We start from the raw sequence: 15,008 nt of genomic DNA, 5'->3' as shown, positions 1-15,008 counted from the left end.
TGTTCGGGCATGCAGGATCCTTGGTCAGCCCAGATAGCATTGGTGTCTTCACCAATGCAGCGAATGCAGCGCCCACCGGTGGGAATGACGCCAACCCAGTTTCGCTTGCCCCTTGCATAGTGAAGGCCGAAGCCTTGCGAGAAGTGGCAGGGGCAGAGGCCGGGGCCCCCCAGGTGGACTGCACCTCCTTGATAAAGTCCGGGAATGCCGGAAGCATCCTGGACTGGTGGGGCTGGACTGAAGGCGACTCAAAAAGAGAACGCCGAGGTTGCGCGACGACTGGCCACTCGATCCCCAGATGGCGAGTTGCTCGCTCCACTTGTGGCCAAAGGGGGTCGTTGGTGTCCAAAACCTCCAACTCAGACTCCTGCTCTGAGTGGTGAGACACCAATTCCGCCTCCACACTATCCTCTTCGAGAAGAGGTTCCCCTTCAGATGCATTCCTGGAGATGATGTCAACGTCCCAAACCTCCTGGGGTTGTTGCACAACCTGGGCGGGCAGGGGCTGCAGCGGAACCGTTGGCTGGTTGGCAACTGGTCCGACTAAATCATCTGTGGCCCGAGGCACCCTATTGGCCAGAGTCATGAGCAGGGACTGTTGGCCCATCATGACCTCCATGAACTGGGACATCTTAGAGGTGAGCTCTAAGACGCCTGATCTGTCCCTATGGTACTTTTCGCGACGAGGGGAACGGGAGCGTCCCCTTCGGGGTGGTGACCTGGAGCGGGATTGTGATGTCCGGCGGGAGCGTCCCCTGTAAGGAGAGGGGTCTCGCGGTTGTATTGACGGGCTGCGGGGTTGCCGAGCGTGTCCGCTGCCGGGGGATCTCTGACCAGCTGTCAGCTGGGAGGACAGACTCCTGGACAGCCGCAGCCTACCGGGAGTCGCCGCTGGCAGGGCAGACAGGGTGTGAGACGACCCTGAGGAGGGGGAGTGATCCCCAACCGCCTTCCTCTCCCTCTGGCGAAGAGTGCGCGGCTGAAAATTGGCGCACAATGCGTAGAACGACCTGTCCGCCAAGGCAGATGCAGCGTGCTCTGGTCCCAGGCACGCCACACAGTCCTCGTGGGGGTCGCTCACCGGAAACTTGGCCTGGCATGTGACGCAACAGTAAAAACCCAGACATGCTGAAACACCAAGCGCTGGAGCGTCGAGGTGTGTGTGCCGATAGGCACCAAACGTCGAGCGTAAAGCGCCGAACGTCGAGGCATGTGCACCGAGCGTCGACACACAAGCTCCGAATGTCGAGGGAGCACCTAGCGCAAGCACCGAGCGCCGAAGTGCAGTGAGGGTTGAGCACTGCGCGTTGAGCGCCGAGCACCGAAGGTGCGTGCATCGAACGCCGAAGCGTCGAGCAACGAGAGTCGAGCACTGAAGTGTCGAGCACCGAATGCGCGTGCGTCGAGCGCCGAAGCGTCGCACACCGAGTGTCGATCGCCGAGCGTCGAGCATCGGAGGTCCGTGCATAATAATAGGCGGCCGAAGCCGGCGAGCTACTTTTAAAAATTGCCCGCCAGGAAATGAGCTCCTGGGGAGACTGAATCAATTTCGATATGGCAAGCCAAAATGGCTACAAAATAGACTTTTAATGTATAAGGGGATTTCCCCTCATCAAATATGTCCTGTTAAAATTGCAGTATAATTGCCATGGGACAGATCATGGGGTCAAAACCCTTAGGCAGACACCACATCTGAAAAACACCCCACTTGTAGCCACACTGGGAACGCATGGACGCTGCTCTGGCATTCTGCAAGGTGTCAATGACCCTATTAGATAACCCCAGGTGGCTCAAATGTTGCTGTTTAGGGGCCAGACCCAGAGCCGCAGGCTTGATGGGTCAGGATGCCACAATGTCCCCCGCGCCTGACTGAGCAGGTTGCCGTGTTTTGGCAAGTTCTAGGCTGGCCTCTCAGGAGCTGTATCAGAGCTCAAAACCACAGTCTCCTGGGTCAGTAAAGGGCTACTAATAGCACCCTGGCCCGGTCCTGCCTGATATTTTCCAGGCACAGCAGGGGCATGGCAAGTGGTGGAAAGCCATACAGCAGCTGCCTCAGCCACTGATGTGCCAAGGAATCTATTGTCATCAGGTCCCGGACTCCTGTTATGGAGAACCAGAGGGGACAGTGGGTCGATTCCTGGGAGGCAAGAGGTCTATCTGTGCTCTCCCGAACCACTGCCATGACGCTCACCCTCTGGGTGAATCCTCCATTCTGAAGCACTGGGGACTCCCCTTGAGAGGAGGTCTGCCACCCAGTTTATCACCCTGAACAGGCTGTGTCCTCCAGGATAGCACCTCAAGACAGTGCCGAGACACTGTCAGTAGGCAGCGGTGGTTCAATATGGGCTGAAAAACCCTGCTGTTGAACCAGGCTTGGAGAGGGTGCATGCGCAGGAGACCCAAAGGAAGGGCCTGGGAAGCTGCTGCCATCAAGCCCAGAAGCCTCTGAAACATCACTACTGTGAACTTTCTGTTGAGCTGAAAAAGCTTCAGACAAGCGGCTATTCTCTGTACTCTGTCGTCCGACAGAGTGGACAGCATGGACCTGGATTCACCGACAGACCCAACCGATGAAGGTGGTCGGTGATGAGTTCCGAGTGGGCCTCTGCCTGCGCTGAAGACTGAGCACAAATGAGTCAGTCGTCCAGGTAATTGAGTACTCTGATGCCTTTGAGTCGCAATGGGGCCAGAATAGTCTCCATGCACTTCAAAAAAGGCATGGGGAGCTAGAGAGAGGCCAAATGGCAGTACCCGGAACTCTTACGCTGTCCCTTGGAAAGCAAACCGCAGGTACTTCCTGTGCCCTGGTCTTATGGTAACCCAATAAAGCAGTAAGCAGCACTGAACTGCCTGCGTGAGGCGTAAAACATGATCTGTGTGAGCACTGCCTGGGAAGTTAAGTATTGATTTTAAACAATATGGTTAGGCTTTTAACTTTACATCATGGTTTCATTTTGATAATAAGTTGTACATTGGCAAAGCACGACTGATTTTGTAACATAAAGATATGGTAGCTCACTGTAAAATTACTGTAGGAAAGTGGAACTTTTGACTATTAATAGCATTAACAACATGTTGCTTCTGATGCTCCTTTATTTTAAACTACAGTAAAGATATGAGTACTATACTGCAGCCTATGCACCGCATGGGGAAAAATAAGCGGGTGCTCAGCACTCTCTTATATATATATATATTTGTTCCCATGATGTTGCTATTGTAAAAAAAGGGTAGTTGCAGTAACAATCTCGATTACCGTTATTAATATATAATTTTCTTAACAAAAAAACTAAACTATATATTTTTTAACTTTAAATGAAGCTAGCAGCCTGACAGAAAGTACAAGTAGCCGACTTAAAGTTGTTTGATCCCAGGGAAGGGGCGACAGAGCCGCCGGCTTCACAAGGGGCATAAGGCCGCTGTGGGACTAACAAAAACTACGGCTGAGTGCACAATACGTGTAAGTAGTAATACCAAGCATGTAACAATAAATCACATTAATAGTGTAATTACACCATCAAATAAGCAGATATGAGTAACTTGACACTTGCAGTCTCTCCTGCTCAGGTCAGATGAAAGGAAAAATGATGACAATGGGCGGGCACAACCGCATCACAGGCTCTGATATGCAGCTTTGATGTGACTTATTCAGGGTATCAGGGTGTGGCAGGGTACACATGCCTTGTGCATATTTTATGTTATTTGTATGTATGTATCGGTTCACAGGGTGTGTTATTATTATTATTATTATTATTATTTAAATGTCTGTATTTGGGCACTGTTGTTTTAAGTCGGCAGATAAGACTGTGCCTGGCTATGACTGAATGATTTAACAAGCAATCAAGCCAGGCACAGCTGCATAAAAGAGGTGTGGATTGCTCACTCTGTGTTGGTTGTTCAGAGGCGGAACGTGAGTAACAGAGAAACTAAAAAGAATAATAACAATTGCTACTCATGCTGGCTTAAAACCAGTGAGATACTTGTTGTATTTAGTGTTTGTTTAGTGTGTGTTTTTGTCTGCCTGTTTTGGCCAACATGCTGTTTTCTTTTGTAAAAGTATTTTTTTTTCTTTTTGTGAAAGCCTTTTATTTATTATTAAAAACGTGCAAGCAGCGCTTTCATACCCAAGTCCTGTCTCTCCCAGTCCTGTGTATCTCCTTCCTGGTCTGATGTAACCCACAGGGTGCTACACAGGGTCTTTAGAATAAATACCCATTAGGTAATGCTTACATTTCGTACTTGATAGGGAACTAATTTTACCCAGAGCATTTAAAGGATGAACAATCACACAACTGTGTAACAAAAATAATATTTACATAACATTATGCAGGCACACTAAAACTAAAGCAATGGCGATATAATAAAATACTGTATTAGTTTGTTGCTTAAAAAGTTACCTGCAGCCACAGCCTTGATCATGATTGGATGATGTGCCGAAATCTCAAATCCATAAGAGTCAAGCAGTAAATCCTTATGAATTTGTACTGTGAGCCTTACTGTGAAATTGAGCTGATGATTGCCCCTGTTGTTTGACGATCCATCTCCAGGAGTTCTTTCCCTAAGAACAGAAATGACAAAAATGACATCTGTGTTTTCAAAAAGTGAAAGTGTGGAAATATGTGGATTACACAATGAGGTTCACAGGTTGAGTAGTAAAAGTCACAATTAAGTCAAGTCAGTTCACATTCAAGACAAAGCAGTATAACATGCCCTCACAGTGACACTTACATGCAACTAACTGTTAAATGTAATTTCATTTTAGAGCAACGGTGGGAAGAAGGTAATAGAGTATTATTGACCAGGGAGAGTTGCACCACATATTTATTTCTGATCATTTAACCAAATGAGTTTTAACTTATTCGCAAAGATCTGCAGTCTGTTATGTTATCAACAATGTAACACGATTGATCAACTACTGTGAAATTAATGCCAATCACAACACATGTAGTTTTATGTTATTGTTCTTATTAAAACCTTGTATCAGGAACCCCTAACTTTTCTTGAACAAGAAATATCATTTATAAACTAGTCTTTACGAACAAACATTTCACTTAACAGCAACTTAATTGCACATGCTGCCTGAAAAAAACGAAACATTATATTTGCCTCGGCTAACTGTAAGCAATGAATTCTCTTTATCTGAAACAAAAATGTAAAGTTATCAAAAGTGCCCAGCCATTTAAAGTGGAGGTATAACAAACATAAACCAAGTTTCAAGAAACCATTGGGGCAACCTTGTCCAGCACAAAGCAAATAGGCACAACTCTAAAACTGATGGGGGCCAAGGTTGCCCCAATTGTTTATACTAACTTGTATCAAAAACACAAGCTAAGTTAGAAGAAACAACTGGGGCAACGTTGGCCAGCACAAGCAAATAAAAATAATAATAATAATAATAATAATAATAATAATAATAATAATAATAATAATAATAATGTCTTTATTTTTTAATAGCGCCTTTCATAGTGGACCACCATCACAAAGCGCTTTACCGAGGTAGGCTGTGAACTGTGCATGCCCAGGAGTTGCCCAGGGGTCAAGGGGCAGATTCCCCTATACTTTAGGAGAAAAAGTGAAAAGCCTTGTTTTTAAACAACTATAAGAGTGATAGGCAGCCAAGAATGACGGGCAGCTTGCGCAGATAAATCCCGGATGGAGCGTTATTGTACTGCATGGCGTGCTTGTACTACGAGGCATGCTTGTACTGCGAGGGTGGGACTTCTGGTGGCTGGTTTCTGCATTGTGCTAGATGGAGGAGGAGAGACATTGGCGCAGATTAAGTGGATTGATGAGTTGTCGCAATGCCTTAATAACATGAAGACAAATACAGTATCTATGACTGCATGTATCTGTGTGCTGAAACAATGGAAACAGTTTATCAAGAATATTATTTTTGTTTACGCACAGCAAGCATTTTTTCTTGCTTACAATTTCTCGCTACTGGGTCGTGTCAACAGTAGGGGAGATGAGGAGAGAGAGCCGAAGCGAATGTGAAGATTGGCAGCTTGACTGCAGGGGAGTGACAGACGCGACTGTCATAGTGGATGCGTGTAAGGGGACAGCTGCTGGTTCTAAGTGAGAAATATTGGTTTCGAAACGCGTTCAGGCGGCACAGTATCAGCAGATTGTACAAACAAGTAAGAGCACAACAAAACACAGCACATCGGAGCATCAGCGGCACCGTGATGCTGAGAAAGGTAATAGAAAAGCACACCAAACAAACGCATATAAAACAAACTAGGGCGAACCACCCCTAAAGATAGAACCCCGAATAGTACGAGCAGGTGAGCATAGGACGGAGACCCGGGCCGTACAGATAGCAGCGGTCGGGGTAACGCTGCCGAGTGCAGCACCTTTATTTTGTAGTTTTATTACTATGTTTTATTTTCCCTTTTTCTTTCACCTTTTGTTTTCATAATTATTTTTGAGCACTTAGATGTGCACTGGACTGTATACCAGTATTGTTAACCTTGTGGTCCTGTTTACTGTTGCCAGTATTCAGGCCACGGACAACAGTGCCCTCTGTGGGTAAAAATAAATCAGTGCGCCTGAGCGGCGTTACAAATAAAGTTTTGTCAGTGAATTGCCCACCACCCTTCCACAAGGACACAGAGATGTTCTGGACTCCTGTAGTGGATTGTTCATGCACTGGGCTTGCAACGTATCCCGACAACTTTTAAATAATCAAGAAAATCACACAGACTCATTCAATTTGAAGTTTTAACGAATCAGAGCAGTATTAGTACTCCTTCGGTTTATTCAGTGCTTAATAATGGATCGAGTTTACAGACCACTTCGGATCCCAGCTAATAGGTAGCCTGGGCATTCCAGTGCCTTCACAGGTATAACAGCATTAACGCTTCAATACATTTATGGTTATAACATGTTCTTCCCTTAGGCCATGCATGCAAAAAGCTAAAAACGTCCACCTCTAAATCATAGAGCATCCAATATATCACTCTCTAAAGCTAAAACATAATTCCTATACCTTATAGCAATGCATCAATATATTTGAGATATACAATTAAAATGGTTCGTACCTTCCACTGTATGGAAGTGTAGTTGTAGGATATAACGTAAAAACAAGAGCTGTCTCCAAAGGCAGAGACTTCTGAATACGACCAAACAGCAACCAGCTTTTTCAGAGATCTTCAGAGCATGGACCACGCAACTTGTAGTTAGCAAAGTCGAGTGATGCTTGACTGAAGTCTTGCTTCAACTTTTAGAACGTTTTCTACGCTTCATACGTCACATCTAATTAAATCTAATTATTTGGTTTGTTTTACAACCCTTATCTTTTAAGTGAATAATAGATTTAAAAGTTTCCGGTACCTCCTTTAAAATTATCTGGATATGATCTAATGTCTGCCCCTTCCTCATTTCCAAAATAATTGGATAAGTCTCCACCCCCCTGAGTTAATACTTGGTGGAAGCACCTTTGGCAGCAATTACAGCTGTGAGTCTGTTGGGATAGGTCTCTACCAACTTTGCACACCTAGATTTGGCAATATTTGACCATTCTTCTTTACAAAACTGTTCAAGCTCTTTCAAGTTCCTTGGGGAGCGTTGATGGACAGCAATCTTCAAGTCATGCCACAAATTTTCGATTGGATTTAGGTCGGGCCTCTGACTGGGCCACTCAAGGACATTTATCTTTTTGTTCCTTAGCCACTTCAGTGTAGCTTTGGCTGTTTGCTTTGGGTCGTTGTCATGCTGAAAGGTGAACTTCTGTCCCAGTTTCAGCTTTCTTGCAGAGGGCAGCAGGTTTTCCTCAAGGACTTCTCTGTACTTTGCTCCATTCATTTTCCCTTCTATCCTGAGAAGTGCCCCAGTCCCTGCCGATGAGAAACATCCCCATAACATGATGCTGCCACCACCATGCGTTACAGTAGGGATGGTGTTCTTTGGGTGATGCACTGTGTTGGGTTTGCGCCAACCATAACGATTTGCATTTAGGCCAAAAAGTTCCATTTTAGTTTTGTCAGACCACAAAACTTTTTGCCACACGACTACAGTAACTCCTGAGTGTTTTTTTGCATACTTCAAACGGGATTCAAGGTGGGCTTTCTTGAGTAATGGCTTCCTTCTTGCCACCCTACCATACAGGCCAGATTTGTGGAGTGCTTGGGATATTGTTGTCACATGCACACTTTGACCAGTCTTGGCCATAAAAACATGTAGCTCTTGCAAAGTTGCCATTGGCCTCTTGGTAGCCTCTCTGATCAGTCTCCTTCTTGCTCGGTCATCCAGTTTGGAGGGACGGCCTGATCTAGGCAGGGTCTTGGTGGTGCCATACACCTTCCACTTCTTAATAATCGTCTTGACCGTGCTCCAAGGGATATTCAAGGCCTTTGATATTTTTTTATACCCATCCCCTGATCTGTGCCTTTCAACAACTTTATCCTGAAATCATGTGAATCACTACAATTTAACACAGGTGGAGGCCACTTAACTTGGTGTGTGATTTTGAAGGTGATTGGTTACACCTGAGCTAATTTAGGATTGCTATTACAGGGGGGGTGGACACACATCCAACCAAGCTATTTCAGTTTTTATTTTTAATTAATTTCTAGAATATTTTTTTCACTTGGAAGTTGTGTGGTGGGATGTGTAGATAAATGAAAAAAAAAACTATTTTAATGCATTTTAATTCCAGGCTCTAAGGCAACAAAAGGTGAACATTCAGAAAGGGGGGTGTAGACTTTCTATAGGCACTATATATATATATATATATATATATATATATATAGAGAGAGAGAGAGAGAGAGAGAGAGAGAGAGAGAGAGAGAGAGAGAGAGAGAGAGAGAGAATATATATAGAGAGATTTTTTTAATATATAACACCTAATCTTTGATTATTTCAACCTGGGTTTTAAAATATATTTCCCTCTTAACATCAAAACATTATTTTCAATAGGCTGGCTTTGTTTCATGTATAGATGTGTTTTAACAAAATAATATTGGATACGGACTGTTTAGAGAGTTCATGGCAAACTTCTGTCTGTAGTTGCTGGTTCAGTTATTTTCACTTAAATCTAGGCTATTAGAAAACATAGTTAAATGTAACAGTCTCAAGGCAAGGTTAACAATCAATTATGTTCTTTCAGTAAGTCTACTGTGTACTAAAGTTATTAAATACAATCTACACTATATTGTTTTATTTTCATTATTATGTTACAATAAAACTTTTAGTCCAGTTTGTTAATCTTACAGAGGCTCTGTGTTTAGTTTAAAACCTGTTTCTAAACTGGAGTTTTTTTTCTGTTAGTATCCAATTGTCTCACTGATGCAATAATTTTTTTTATTATTATTATTTATTTATTTATTTCTTAGCAGATGCCCTTACCCAGGGCGACTTATACATATCAAAAATTACAGTACAATTAAGAGCAAGATACAAAATACAATGTACAACAGTATAACAGTTTATACATAGGGTCTGTATGGGAAACGCAACTGACCAGCAAACCAGCTTTGAATGTCCCAATATTGCTTCACTCAGGCAAGCAGAGTTGAGGGGTAGCCTGCAGTAAATTTAGTGACAAAAGGCTTGTAGTTTTATGCATGTGCCCAAGTTAATAAACTAGGTTACAGCTTTGTGTTACATTGTTTCACTTTTAAACTTAACAGTTTCCCTGTAATAAATACTTTTATTTTCTATCACAGTAAAACTTAAATAAATGCAACATTTATTTTTATTTTTAAATGTAATTCTGTCCAACAGTTGCTTTTTCTTTTGTAATACAAAAGACTCAGTGTTTTTAGCTCAAAAACATCATCCTAATTAAAGTGGCTACCTTCCTGATAAGAACTTACACTGTAGACAACATTTCTAATTTAATTAATGAAATGCTCGCTTCTGCCATTTCTCTCAAGACTATAAGCCTTTTGGCACCGGTAGCTCTCAGTTAACCCTTTAAACCCCAGAACGCCTGTGAGCGCCCATCCTGTAAATTACTACAACGCCTGTCAGCGGCCATGTTTTTTTTTAGGTGCTGCAATAATCTATTTCACATCAGCATACTCAAATCACTCTTCCATATATACAGAAGGCATTCACTTATGGAAGTGGAAATGACATATGTTCACATTTGAACTTTTGAAGCTATCTGTGTTTGAAATATGCCAAAACAAAGATGGGTGCGCCTAAGAGACGTGGATACTGCCGTTGAGATGATTTGAGAAATTCATTCTGATGAAGAAAACGACCCCAAATCATTCTCGTTTGCTTCAGACATGGATTTAGATGGACTAGTAAGTATTCAAGAGTTTAAATTAAGGAAAATATCACTGGTATACTAAACTTATATCTAGGGCTTCTGATTTTCGGTTTTAACTGATAAAACCCGATAAAACACCCCCAATACAAAAGAATTAAATCGGTGGATAGCCAATAAACACCGGAAAAAACTGTGGAAATGGTTAATTTATTCATGTTGACTTTACCCTTTTCCCATAAAAAAAAAAAAAAAACTACTACAAAAATAATAATAAATGCATTTTCCAGTGCTGCTGAGTGACAGCACATTCCTACAATTCTATTGGAGACTCTGCTTGCGAGATTTAAAGCTGTATTACAGTTAAGATACGGAGGATTTAAAACAGACTTGTGGCAAAATGTACAAAAATGCCTACACACAAAAACCCCAGAAGAATGTGCCTGTGACCATAGATAGGGATTTCGGGGACAGCAAAGGAAAGAAGGTACAACTTAAGTGTGCTAGTACTGTCGAGTAACTATACATATTTTGACACACACACAAAAAAAAACATTCAAGCATTTTGAAAAGTGAATGGAAAATACTAATTTCATAAAGTATATCAAAAACGAAAGCCCCGAAAAAAACTATTTACCTAAAACTCGAAAATAGCTAAAAATAAGCACCGAAAAATACAATTAATAAAAACCTGAAAAACAGAAGCCCTTCTTATATCCCAAAAGAAAACTGTATGATGTGCTGTTTATAAGTAATTGAATCATATGTTAAAAACAATGTAACAAAAAAAAAATATATATATATATATATATATATATATATATATATATATATATATATATATACTGTATATATACACTGAACAAAAATATAAACGCAACATGCAACAATTTCAAAGAGTTACAGTTCATATAAGGAAATCAGTCAATTGAAATAAGTTCATGCGACCCTAATCTATGGATTTCACATGACTGGGAATACACATATGCATCTGTTGGTCACAGATACCTTAAAAAAAAAAGGTAGGGGCGTGGATCAGAAAACCAGTCAGTATCTGGTGTGACCACCATTTGCCTCATGCAGCGCGACACATCTCCTTTGCATACAGTTGATCAGGCTGTTGATTGTGGCCTGTGGAATGTTGTCCCACTCCTCTTCAATGGCTGTGCGAAGTTGCTGGATATTGGCGGGAACTGGAACACGCTGTCATGTCGATCCAGAGCATCCTAAACATGCTCAATGGGTGACATGTCTGGTGAGTATGCAGGCCATGGAAGAACTGGGACATTTTCAGCTTCCAGGAATTGTGTACAGATCCTTGCGACATGGGGCCGTGCATTATCATGCTGAAACATGAGGTGATGCCGGCGGATGAATGGCACGACAATGGGCCTCAGGATCTCGTCACGGTATCTGTGTGCATTCAAATTGCCATCGATAAAATGCAATTGTGTTCGTTGTCCGTAGCTTATGCCTGCCCATACCATAACCCCACCGCCACCATGAGGCACTCTGTTCACAACGTTGACATCAGCAAACCGCTCGCCCACACAACGCCATACACACTGTCTGCCATCTGCCCGGTACAGTTGAAACCAGGATTCATCCGTGAAGAGCACACTTCTCCAGCGTGCCAGTGGCCATCGAAGGTGAGCATTTGCCCACTGAAGTCGGTTACAACGCCAATCTGCAGTCAAGACCCTGGTGAGGATGACGAGCACGCAGATGAGCTTCCCTGAGACGGTTTCTGACAGTTTGTGCAGAAATTCTTCGGTTGTGCAAACCCACGGTTTCATCTGCTGTCTGAGTGGCTGGTCTCAGACAATCCTGCAGGTGAAGAAGCCGGATGTGGAGGTCCTGGGCTGGCGTGGTTACACGTCTGCGGTTGTGAGGCCGGTTTGACGTACTGACAACTTCTCTAAAAAGACGTTGGAGGCGGCTTATGGTAGAGAAATGAACATTCAATTCTCTGGCAACAGCTCTGGTGGACATTCCTGCAGTCAGAACGCCAATTGCACGCTCCCTCAAAACTTGAGACATCTGTGGCATTGTGTTGTGTGACAAAACTGCACATTTTTTAGTGGCCTTTTATTGTCCCCAGCACAAGGTGCACCTGTGTAATGATCATGCTGTTTAATCAGCTTCTTGATATGCCACACCTGTCAGGTGGATGGATTATCTTGGCAAAGGAGAAATGCTCACTAACAGGGATGTAAACAAATTTGTGCACAAAATTTGAGAGAAATAAGCTTTTCATGCGTATGGAAAATTTCTGGGATCTTTTATTTCAGCTCATGAAACATGGCACCTACACTTTACATGTTGCGTTTATATTTTTGTTCAGTGTATATATATATATATATATATATATATATATATATATATATATATATATATATATATATATATATATATACACACTACCAGTCAAAAGTTTTAGAACACCCCCATTTTTCCAGTTTTTATTGAAATTTAAGCAGTTCAAGTCCAGTGAATAACCTGAAATGGTACGAAGGTAAGCGGTAAACTGCCAGAGGTTTAAAAAAAAAGTTTAGGTTACCAAAAACTGAAAAAATAATGTACATTTCAGAGTTATACAAAAAGGCCTTTTTCAGGGAACAAGTAATGGGTTAACAACTTACAGCTGTTCTGCAGCAATGGAAGTAAATTAAGCCTTGAAAGTTGATGCTAACAATTCCTACAGGTGTCCCAACTTTTGTTGATTACTTACAAACCCTCTGTCTGTATAAAAGCAGTGTTGGAACAGACTGTGTTCCTACACCCTCTTAAGCATTATTTGGACAGTATTGTACTGCAGGAAGTAGTATATTGCTCTCATAATGGCGAGAAAAAGGCAATTAACAAAGGAAGACACACAGACCATTATAACCCTTAAAAGTGTAGGTCTTTCCTTTAGAGAAATTGCAAAGAAAGCCAAGGTGTCAGTGAGTACAGTTTCCTACACCATCAAAAGGCACTTGGAAACTGGAGGAAACTCTGACAGGAAGAGGTCTGGCAGACCCAAAGCCACAACAGAAGAAAAGTTTCTGAGAGTCAACAGCTTGCGTGATAGGCGGCTCACAGGACAACAGCTTCAAGCACAGCTTAACACTGGTCGAAGTAAGCAAGTCTCAGTTTCAACTGTGAAGAGCTGCAGGTTTGACAGGTCGAGTGGCAGTAAGAAAGCCATTGCTAAGATGGCAAAATAAGAAAAAGAGGCTTGCCTGGGCCATGAAGCACCGCCAGTGGACTACTGAAGACTGGAAGAAGGTCTTATGGACCGATGAATCATAATTTGAAATCTTTGGATCGTCACGCAGGGTTTTTGTACGCCGTCGTGTAGGCGAAAGGATGGTTCCTCGGTGTGTGACACCAACTGTCAAACATGGAGGAGGAAGCGTGATGGTCTGGGGCTCTTTTGCTGGATCCAGAGTCGGCGACTTGCACAGAGTGAGTGGCACCCTGAACCAAAACTGCTACCACAGTATTTTGCAGCGCCATGCAATACCCTCTGGTATACGCCTAGTTGGTCAGGGGTTCATCCTACAGCAAGATAATGACCCAAAACATACCTCCAGGCTATGTCAGAACTACCTGTGGAGGAAAGGTGGTACAGCAAGGGTACAATGTTAAAAAGAGTGCGAATATCGTTAGTGTACAGACAAACGGCAATCGAAAAATACGCCGTAAAATAAATAGTCAGTTTGGTTTTAATGCAGCACACGGGTTAAGCAAAGATAACTACAAGACCCAGAATGAATAGCGAAACCAGGTGATGCATTGTGGGTAGGGGCTGTATTTAAATCGGCTGAGAGGAGGATAGAAGGAAGGATAGGAAAAGGAGTTTAAAAGAAACGCTGTTTGTAAAGCCAGTTTTCAGTCATGCTGAAAACAAAGACCTGGATAAAAACAGTAAGCAAGTGGAACGCTGTAACCCGCTTGCGTACCGATGGAACAACGAAGCACTGTTCTGGTCAAATTGTTAAATGTCGAAGTAAGTCGCTTGATATTATAAATGCTGTTAACAAGGTTGCAGTATTTGTTATTGAAAACTTGTGCTTGCATATGAACCTAGCTGGGGAAGTGGTTATGTACAAGCGAAGATGCAACGTGTTTGAAATTCCAACGGTAAAGTGCTATTCAAGTTCATTAGTATTGTGTACACTAGAACCGCCACGACGTTAAGCAGTGAAACAAGCTACCGTGAATTGTTAGAAGGAAACGACACGAGTATACGGACTGTTGTTGTGTGTAAAAACCGTCTTGATTAAATGCTCTCAGTACTGTGGAGAGAAAACGGGACTGTGTGTGTTACAGGCTGCAAACCTGTTGCAAGACCAACATAGTTCTCTAAGGAGTACAGTAATACCAAAGAAACTGCACAGTGTTCCAAACGGCCTGGGAACACGGAGGAATAAGCACTGTGGTTTTAATACACGTTTTCTCCAGCAACGGAGTATAAGCTATGAGAGAGAGAAACAAGTGGTTTTAGAAAAGGAACGAAACTGAAACCACCAACTAACAAAAGACTTAATTAACTTCCAGAGTTGTTCAGATCCATACACTGTTTGGACTATAAGTGCACAGAGCTTCTGGTTCCACGTAGTCCCAGGAGGGACAGTAGAGAGCCAGGGAGAGTGCACTACCGCTGAACTCCAGGAGGGGCCGCACTGGAGAGGAGCTGCTGCTTCCAAGCAGAGGATTACAAATACATACTTGGGAGTGCTGACTCAACAGCGCAATCTGCTGGTCGACGGATACCTAAAGCAGTAAACTTCCAGGACTGAGTTCCAAA

General features: G+C 42.9%; 1 protein-coding gene across 3 annotated transcripts in view; it reads right to left on the bottom strand.

Moving 5' to 3' along the window:
- LOC117420497 (FERM and PDZ domain-containing protein 1) overlaps positions 1 to 15,008 on the bottom strand; it is a 212,424-nt gene that overhangs the window by 137,651 nt on the left and 59,765 nt on the right. For all 3 annotated transcript variants that reach the window (XM_034921745.2, XM_059025940.1, XM_059025944.1), the window contains exon 3: positions 4,395 to 4,555. In XM_034921745.2, the coding sequence (XP_034777636.2) occupies positions 4,395 to 4,555 (161 nt within the window). The remainder of the gene's footprint in view (positions 1 to 4,394; positions 4,556 to 15,008) is intronic.

The sequence above is a fragment of the Acipenser ruthenus genome, chromosome 1 (assembly GCF_902713425.1).
Source record: "Acipenser ruthenus chromosome 1, fAciRut3.2 maternal haplotype, whole genome shotgun sequence".
NCBI classification, from domain to species: domain Eukaryota; kingdom Metazoa; phylum Chordata; class Actinopteri; order Acipenseriformes; family Acipenseridae; genus Acipenser; species Acipenser ruthenus.
This window is presented reverse-complemented; position numbering and strand designations above follow the sequence as displayed.